The sequence below is a fragment of the Jaculus jaculus genome, chromosome 13, assembly GCF_020740685.1.
Source record: "Jaculus jaculus isolate mJacJac1 chromosome 13, mJacJac1.mat.Y.cur, whole genome shotgun sequence".
Classification (NCBI taxonomy): domain Eukaryota; kingdom Metazoa; phylum Chordata; class Mammalia; order Rodentia; family Dipodidae; genus Jaculus; species Jaculus jaculus.
In genome coordinates, this window is record NC_059114.1 from 4,943,098 (window position 1) to 4,952,550 (window position 9,453).

The following is a 9,453-nucleotide window of genomic DNA, read 5'->3' on the forward strand; positions in this document are numbered from 1 at the left end:
GTAGCAGCAGAAGGCCCTGGCCTGCCTATTCTTTCCCTCTCTCTTATATAAAAATAAAATATTAAAAAGAAAGAAAGAAGTAGGGGCTGGAGAGATAGCTTAGTAGCTAAGGTACTTGCCTGCAAAGACAAAGGATCCAGGTTTGGTTCCCGAGGACCCACATGAGCCAGATGCACAAGGTGCTGCATGCATCTGGTGTTTGTTTGCAGCGGCTGGAGGCCCTGGTGTGCTTAATCTTTTTTTCTCTCTCTCTAACAAATAAATAAAAATAGAAATAGAACTGTTGGCAAGATGAAGAATTAGTGGAGGGGCAAGACTGTGGAGCGAGGGCGCCGTCCCCTGTGTCTCTGAGCTCCTTGCCTGAGTCTTGGGGTCCACACCACTCCCATCTGTTGGGCTGCCTCACTTGAGGTCCACACACCCGAGGCGGGAGGGGCCCTGGAGCTCCGTTCCTCCCTCATGCTCGTGATGCCAGCAGGCACCCCCATGGCTCATTTCAGACGACGTGTCTAAGATGGCATTCCTGACCATGACCCTGCACCAGGGCGGGACCACCTGCATGTACCAGCTGGCCCCCAACTACACTCAGCCCGCTCTGCTCAGCACCTTCAGTGGGGACCGGCGCTTCTCTCGCTTTGGTGGAGCCCTGCACCTGAGCGACCTGGACCAGGACGGCTTGGGTAAGGAGGGCACGCTCCCCAGTCAGCCTAACTCCCTCTGCCCCAAGGACCAATCTCTGAATAAATGTAGTCTGCCCTCTGATGGACAGCCCAGTGGTCCAATGAGCTTTCTGCAGATAAGAGTGAGGGTAGGGCCGAGCCTTTAATCCCAGCCCTCGGGAGGCAGAGGTGGTAGAATCACTGTGAGTTCGAGGCCACCCTGAGACTACATCGTGAATTTCAGCTCAGCCTGGACTAGAGTGAGACCGTACCTTGAAACAAACAAGCAAGCAAACAAACAAAAACCAAACAGTGAGGTTCCTAAAGACAATCCCAAGAGAGTCACCATTTCTGTTGTCACTATGAATGACAAGGTGGGAACAAAGGCCTGCAGGCGTGCTTTGTCAGGAGGAAGCCAGGCCACACTGAAGCTCACTGAGTTCTGTGAGAGCTGGGCTCAGGAGCCAGGACGGAAGTAAGAAAAAAAGGACAGAAGAACCCAATACTTCCTTCTCCCCATTTAAAAAATAGTTCTAAAATTTTATTTATTTGAGAGAAAGAAAAAAGGCAGATAGAGAGAGTGGGGGTAGCCAGGCATGGTGGCGCACGCCTTTAATCCCAGCACTCGGAGGCAGAGGTAGGAAGATCGCTGTGAGTTCAAGGCCAGCCTGAGACTACACACTGTATTCCAGGTCAGCCTGGGCTAGAGCGAGACTCCACCTTGAAAAACAAAACAGAGACAGAGAGAATGAGAATGGGCTTGCCAGAGCCTCCAGCCACTGCAAATGAACTCTACCTTGTGCATCTGGCTTACATGGGTTCTGGGGAATCAAACCCAGGTAGATAGGCTTTGCAGGCAAGCACCGTAACTGCTAAGCCATCTCTCCAGACCTTTCCCCACTTTTTTGAATTTGTTGCTTGCAGATGAAATCATCGTGGCAGCCCCCCTCAGAATAACAGATGTCACCTCTGGACTGTTCGGGGGAGAAGATGGCCGCGTTTATGTTTACAACGGCAAACAGAGCACCATAGGTGACATGACAGGGAAATGCAAGTCGTGGATAACTCCATGTCCAGAGGAGAAGGTAACACGGTCTACACACTTCCGGCTCCTGTTGGGAAATGACCAGAGCTGGCCCAGCCTGCTGTCATGTTCCTGTGGGGCTTCCGTGGACTCCGAGGTCCTGGGTCAGGATGGTCACCTGTGGGCCCAGCTGCCACGGTGTTTCCAGCCGAGGCCGTTTACCTCTGGAGCTAAAGTCCCGGTGGACTTGGCATCGTGGTCTCTGGGCACAGCCAGCCACAGCTTGGCTAAGCATCCACAGAAGAAAATTAGACTCCAGGCTTATTGTATATTCTTCCAGTATTTTTCTGTGAAGTGAATTGCTACTATTTGTGGGGGGAAGGCTGAGACAGGATCATGCTAGGTAGCCCAGGTTGGTCTGGAATGTGTAGTGATCCTCTGCCTCCTCAGTGTGGGCACCGTGGATGTGTGCCGCCATGCCCAGCACAACTGCTACTGTTTTCTGTGATGGGCTGTAAGTATGCTAAACACTATGCGCACTTCAAGCCACACCAAGGCCGGAAGCTGCTATCATGCCAATTATAGATGTGGCGCACACCTTTAATCCCAGCACTCAGGAGGCAAAGGTGGGAGGAACACTGTGAGTTCAAGGCCAGCCTGGGACTACAGAGCGAATTCCAGGTCAGCCTGGGCTCGAGATCCAACCTAAAATAAAACAAAAGGTGTAAACAAAACTAGTTTAAAAATACACGAGGGCTGGAGAGATGGCTTGGCAGTTAAGGCACTTGCTGGCAAAGCCAAAGGACCCAAGTCGATTCTCCAGTACCAATGTAAAGCCATCTGGAGTGCGCCTGTAGAGGCCCTGGCATGCCCATTCTCTACTGCCTCTCTCTCTTTTCTCAAAAAGATAAATACATTTACACACACACACACACACACACACACACACACACACACACACGGGGCTGGAGAGACAGTTTAGTCGTTAAGGCACTTACCTACCAAGCCTAAGGACTCATGTTCGACTCTCCGGGTCCCATGTAAGCCAGACAAACACACAAGGGGACACAAACGTGCAGGGTTGCACATGCACACTCGGGAGTGCACACATCTGGAGTTAGATGATGGTGCCAGGAGGCCTAGGTGTGCCAGTTCTCTCTCTCTCTCTCAATCGCTCATAAAACAAAACAAAACAAAAAACCACGATGGTCTTTTGGACTTCCTTCAAAAAAAGTAAAGAAGGGAAAACACCCTCACGTGCAGTAACAACATTAATGGTGTCCTTTTCTCCACTTATTTTTCAGGCCCAATACGTACTCATTGCTCCTGAAGTAAGTGCCTACCTCCTGAAGGCCTAGAGAAGCTTAAAAAAAAGGCCCCTCCTAGTTACTGCCAACCGAAGTATGTTCTCAAAGACCTATTAACAGAGTATGTTTTACAGGCAAGTTCAAGGTTTGGGAGTTCTCTGATTTCCGTGAGGTCTAAGGAAATGGTGAGTATGTGAAGTTTGAAATTTATGTTTCTTCCAAGATTTGATGATCTTACTTTAAAAATATGATTTTATTTCTATTTGAAAAAGGGGGAATACACAAAAAAGAAAGTCAACAATCACAGATACTCCTAGCACTTTTTAAAAAATATGTATTTTATCTGATATAAAGACAGAAAGATACATGATCATAAAACAAAACAAAACAAAACAAAAAGACAGAAAGAAAGAGAGAGAGAGAGAGAATGGCCATGCCAGGGCCTCTGGCCATTGCACCTGTGTATCTGGCTTTTGCTTGAGTACTGGGGAACTGAACCAAGTCCTTGCATTTTGTAGGCAAACTCTTTAACCGGTGAGCCATCCGTCCAGACTTCCTAGCACTTTTTTAAAGTTCCTGCCTTGCTCCCAGTTTATCCTCCATAGCAGGGCTGGGAGAGTACTGCTCATGGGCTCACTAAAATCCTGGGCTTTATTTACTTATTTTTAAAATTTATTTATGAGACACACACAGAGAGAGAGAGAGAATGGATGTGTTAGGACCTTCAGCCACTGCAAATGAACTCCAGATGCATGCGCCACCTTGTGCATCTGGCTTTCGTGGGTCCTGGGGAATCGAACCTAGGTCCTTTGGCTTTGCAGGAAAGCGTATTAACCACTAAATCATCTCTCCAGCCCTGGTTTTTTGAGGTAGGGTCTCACTCTAGCCCAGGCTGACCTGGAACTCACTTTGCAATCCTGAGCTGGCCTGCAAACTTCCTACCTCTGCTGTCTGAGTGCTGGGACAAAGGGCGTGCACCTCCACGCCTGGCCGGGACTTATAGCACAAAGTAAAAACTGGTCATTTTGGGCTGGAGGGATGGCTCAGCAGTTAAGGCACTTGTATGCAAAGCCTGAGGACCCAGGCTCGACTCCCCAGGACCCACATAAGCCAGATGCACACGGTGGTGCATGTGTCTGGAGTTTGTTTGCAGTGGCTGGAGGCCCTGGTGTGTTCATTCTCTCTCTCTACCTATCTATCTCTATTTCTACCTCTTAATTAAAATAAAATTAAATATTAAAAAAGGTCATTTCATATTTAAGTGGCTGAAAAAATTTTCATGCCATGGAATGTACATAGAGTTTAAATTTCAGTGTCCATGAATCACGGGTTGTTGGTTGTGTGTGTCACCATGGGTCAGATCCAGAGCCTTGAGCAGGCGAAGTACTGAGCCAGATCCCAACTCCTCCTACCTCTGCTGGGATTAAAGGCGTGCGCCACCACGCCCGGCTCCAGCTCCATAATTAAAGTTATGCTGGAACACAGCCACACACGTTCACTTAACCCTGCCTGCTTCAGAGCCTGATGCCCCACAGACCCTAAAACATTTACTATCTGGCCTGGCCTTTACTGGAAATGTTTGCTGACCCTTGTTCTACAGGGTGACCATTGCTAATATTTTGCTGTCTTCTTCCAGAATGTCTTTTTTTTTTTTTTAACTCTAGAGACAGACACATGCATTAGTTTCATTTTATGTACTTTATTTTACCTCTTTCCAGACAAGTATATAAAACTACTAGATAATTAATAGTTACATAGCGTTTTAATGTCCTGATGTGCCATAACTCAGTTCAGGTCATTTCCTTTTTTTTTTTTTTTTTTTTACTATTACAGATGATGCTGTAATGAACATCCTCACACCTATATTCTCATATAGTTAAGCAAAATTCTTGCAGATGAGTTCAGAAGCAGGACTTCTCAATGGCAGATACGCTTAATTTTTTTTGTTGTTGTTGTTTTAAGATAAGGTCTTGGTCCAGCCCAGGCTGACCTGGAATTCACTCTGTAGTCTCAGGGTGGCCTCGAACTCAGTAATCCTACCTCTGCCTACCAAATGCTGGGATTAAAGGTGTGCGCCATCACACCCAGCCAGGCTTAAAATTTTAATACAGATTTAAGAGTTTTACCTTCAGATATATCACTAAACTGGGCATGGTGGCTCATGCCTTAAATCCCCAGGACCAGGGAGGATCACTCATCAGTTCAAGGCCAGCCTGAGCTAGAGTGAGTTCCAGATCAGCCTGGAACTACAGTGAGATTCTTTTTTTGTTTGTTTGTTACTTTTATTTGAGAGCAACAGAGAGAGTAAGAGGCAGAGATAGAGAGAGAGAGAGAGAATGGGCACTCCAGGGCCTCCAGCCACTGCAAACGAACTCCAGACGTGTGCAACCCCTTGTGCATCTGGTTAACGTGACGTGGGTCCTGGGGAATCGAGCCTTAGGCTTCACAGGCAAGCGCTTAACCTCTAAGCCATCTCTCTCCAAACCTACAGTGAGATTCTTGCCTCAAAACCAAAACAAAGAAGTATCTCTAAATCACAAGCTGCATTCATTCATTTGAGGATATGTTGTATAGAACTGTTCTAGGCTATGAAATATAAAGACAGTCCCTGCCCTTGCAAGGTAAGATTTGGACATGTGCAAAGTTATACTGCATGCAAGCTGACATACAGACAGACACGACAGTCATGTGATCAAGAATGCCCACTGTGGGATGGAGGCTGGGTAAATCCTCACCCCTGTGCACACCTTGCCAGTCTGTAAGGCAAGGTAAGTGGTGGAGACCCAGTTCCTCCTTCAGGAACTGGTCAAATCGCCCTCTAGTGGCAAGTAGCTCTTGCTACACTGAAAATATCCATTAAGTTTATGGGAGGATTTGCCCAAGATTATTTCATGAATTTAGCTTCTGTTTAATATTTTATTTTTGTTTTTTGGGGGTAGGGTATCGTTCTAGCCCAGGCTGACATGGAATTCACTATGTAGTCTCAGGGTGGCCTCGAACTCACAGTGATCCTACCTCTGCCTCCCGAGTGCTGGGATTAAAGGCATGCGCCACTACACCCAGATAGACTTTCTCTCTCTCTCTCTTTCTTTTTCCCCCTTGAGGCAGGGTGTCGCTCTAGCTCACAGCTAACCTAAAATTTACTTTGTAGTCTCAGGGTGGCCTTGAACTCATGGTGATCCTATTTCTGCCTCCCGAGTGCTGGGATTAAAGGCATACACCACCACCTGGCTAGACTTTCTCTTTTAACTGACACTGGGATAGCAGGAGGAAATACAATTAAAAAAAAAAATTTAGGGCTGGAGAGATGGCTTAGCAGTTAAGCGCTTGCCTGTGAAGCCTAAGGACCCCGGTTCGAGGCTTGGTTCCCCAGGTCCCACGTTAGCCAGATGCACAAGGGGGCGCACGCATCTGGAGTTCATTTGCAGAGGCTGGAAGCCCTGGCGCGCCCATTCTCTCTCTCTCCCTCTATCTGTCTTTCTCTCTGTGTCTGTTGCTCTCAAATAAATAAATAAAAAATTAAAAAAAAAATTTAGAACCTAACGTGGTGAAGGCTTCGTACATTTTAGCCATTTTTGTTTCTGGATTCTGTTAGTCCTATTTTCAAAGCAGAATCAATGAGAAACTGTCACTGCACTGACTACAACGCTAGCAGCCAGTTTGGTCACGTACAGCTCATTTACCTGCCAGTCATGGATCAAAATAACTTTTAGCGACTTCTAAAAGTCAAATCCAAGCACAAACTGAAGATTTCACCACCACGAAAGATGATTCACAGCCTGCACCAGGTTGTAAGGTACTTTTATAGGTGGCTGGGGCAACCCGTGAGTGCATCAAGAAAGGCAGTCCCAGGCTGGAGGGATGGCTCAGCAGGGAAGGCATTTGCATGCAAAGCCAAAGGACCCAGGGTTGGTTCTTCAGGACCCAAGTAAGTGAGATGCACAAGGTGGCGCGTTCGTTTGCAGCAGGCGGCGGTCCTGGCGCTCCCATTCTCTCACGAGTGCCGTCTGTATTGTGTCCCTACAGAACCAAGTCGTCGTTGCCGCTGGAAGGAGCTCCTTGGGAGCGCGGCTCTCTGGGGCACTTCACATCTACAGCCTCGGCTCAGATTAAAGCTGTCACCGTCCCGCCCCTCCCTCTGTGCTCAGTCACGTCAAGGGTGCGCTCTGGTGGACATGGTGGCACCTCCGGAGGAGCCGAGGGGAATCCTGAGAGATGGGTAGACATGCTGGCAGCCAGGCTACCTGGCAATGTGGCCATCTGCGCACTGACTCCGGAAGGATGGCCTCAGGGGACACTGCATGCTCATGTCCCCGCATAGCTCACTTCCTCGCCTCTTGCATTTGCGCTTCTGCGTTCAGGACCTGTACAGCCCATGTCCTCGCTTGAACGCCTGTCACTCGTATCTGGACAGGCTCTGCAGGTGGCTCTTAGGATCATCTCCACATAACTGCTACCTGCCGTTTCTGGTGGCTGTTACGACTTAGTCTTGGATGTCCCTCTGACACTCAGTTAAGAGAGTTGATCTCCAGCTGACAGCGCTGTTGGCAGAGGAGGGAACTTCAGGGGTGGGGCCTTGGTGGAGGAAGTTGTATCACGGGGCATATCCTGCCCTCTGTGCCACACTGTCCTGCCTCACCACAGGCCCAAGTGACCATGGGCTGATGTTGCCGAAACTGAACCAAAATAAACACGCCCTCCCTTAAGTTGGTTATCTCTCTCTCTCTTTTTTTTTTTGGTTGAAGCAACAGAAAGCTGACTTTAGTTGGTGTAGTCAAATCAAGAGTACACAGGGAAAGAAAATCTTGGACAAGAAACTATAAGTAAGAGCGTGCGTGTGAAGCGACGCGGCCCCATCACTCGTGACCCGGCTCACTGGCGGTGAGGACCACATTTTGCGGGGTGAAGGTCAAATACTGAAGCCAGAGCTCCACTGTGCCCTCAACTGCACTGCGGTGCCACCTAACAGGCGACCAACGGCGAGATTTCACGAGGTCCCCAGTGAGCAGCAGCACCGGAGCAGGAGGGCCGCGTGGCCTGAGGTGAGGGACTAGAGGAGGACAGGAGTTCCCTGAAGGGGCCGTGGCTTCAGCGGCTGGCAGGTGACTGTTTGGCTGGGTGTCATCTGCCAGCCAGCACAGGGAAGAGATGGGAAAAGTCTCACTGGCCTTTGCTACCTGTAAACAGTAGCTAGTTTCTTTTGTGACCATAGGGAGACAGTTTCCACTGACACTCAGCTTCTCTGGGGACTGCAGACAGACCCAGCTGAGGCGTGAAGGCTGAAGGGGGCGGAGGGAGGAGCGCGTGGCTCAGACGGGAGCACGGCGCAGGGCAGAACAGCAGGTAACAGGCTCACACCAGAGGACACCTGTTTTCTGAGGTGTCCAGTGGCATGGTCCTGAGGGTACAACAAAAACCATGTAAGAATGTTCTAGTTTCCTCTGGATGATTTTTGGCAGCTTTATCTACTTGAACAATTATTTTTAATTAAAAGGGAGGGTAGGGCCAGAGAGATGGCTTAGCAGTTAAGGCATTTGCTTGAAAAGCCAAAGGATCCTCGTTCTATTCTCCAGGACCCACATAAACCAGATGCACAAGGGGGCACATGCATCTGGAGTTCATTTACAGTAGCTGGAGGCCCTGGTGCATCCCATTCTTAATCTCTCTCTCACTCTCAAATAAATAAATAATAAAATACTTAAAAATAAAAACAAAAGGGAGGTTAGGAGGCTGGAGAGATGCTCAGTGGACAAGGAGCTTGGCTGCAAAACTTAACGACCAGGGCTTTACTCCCCAGTGCCCACATCGAGCCAGATGCACAAAGCAGTGCATGGAATTCGAGCTCATTGATAGGCTAAGTAATTATTCCAACTAGCAGATTTAAAATTCCTTACACCAAGTGTGGTGGTTTGATTCAGGTGTCCCCCATAAACTTAGGTGTTCTGAATGCTAGCTCCTCAGCTGATGGATATTTGGGAATTAATGCCTCCTGGAGTGAGTGTATTGTTGGGGGCGGGCTTATAGGCTTTATAGCCAGTTTCCCCATGGCAGTGTTTGGCACATCCTCCTGTTGCTGTGGTCCATCTTATGTTGGCCAGGGGGTGATGTCCACCTTCTGCTCATGCCATCGTTTTCCCCTGCCATCGTGAGGCTTCCCCTCGAGCCTGTAAGCCAAAATAAATCTCTTTTTCCCAGAAGCTACTCTTGTTGGGTAATTTCTACCAGCAATGCGAACCAGACTGCAACACCAAGCATTAACTATAGTTCTACTCACTCTAAAATTCTGAGTAACTAGGCCTAAGGACATAGCTAAGTCAGTAAGATACATGCAGTGTCAGCATAAGGACCTGAGTTCGATCCCCAGCACCCTCACAAATGCAGGGCACAGTGGTATACATGTGGAATCCCAGCACTGGGGAAGTGGAGACAGGAGGATCTCTTGAGCTGACTAGCCAGGCTAGCC

At 48.5% G+C, this 9,453-nt stretch overlaps 1 protein-coding gene across 4 annotated transcripts in view; it reads left to right on the forward strand.

Moving 5' to 3' along the window:
* The window catches only part of Gpld1 (glycosylphosphatidylinositol specific phospholipase D1), a 55,316-nt gene extending 47,620 nt beyond the window's left edge, over positions 1–7,696 (forward strand). For all 4 annotated transcript variants that reach the window (XM_045132350.1, XM_045132349.1, XM_045132348.1 and 1 more), the window contains 5 exons: positions 501–680; positions 1,584–1,744; positions 2,988–3,014; positions 3,125–3,175; positions 7,017–7,696. In XM_045132350.1, coding sequence (XP_044988285.1) covers positions 501–680; positions 1,584–1,744; positions 2,988–3,014; positions 3,125–3,175; positions 7,017–7,103 — 506 coding nt within the window. In that variant the 3' untranslated portion in view covers positions 7,104–7,696. The remainder of the gene's footprint in view (positions 1–500; positions 681–1,583; positions 1,745–2,987; positions 3,015–3,124; positions 3,176–7,016) is intronic.
* The last annotated feature ends 1,757 nt before the right edge of the window (positions 7,697–9,453 follow it).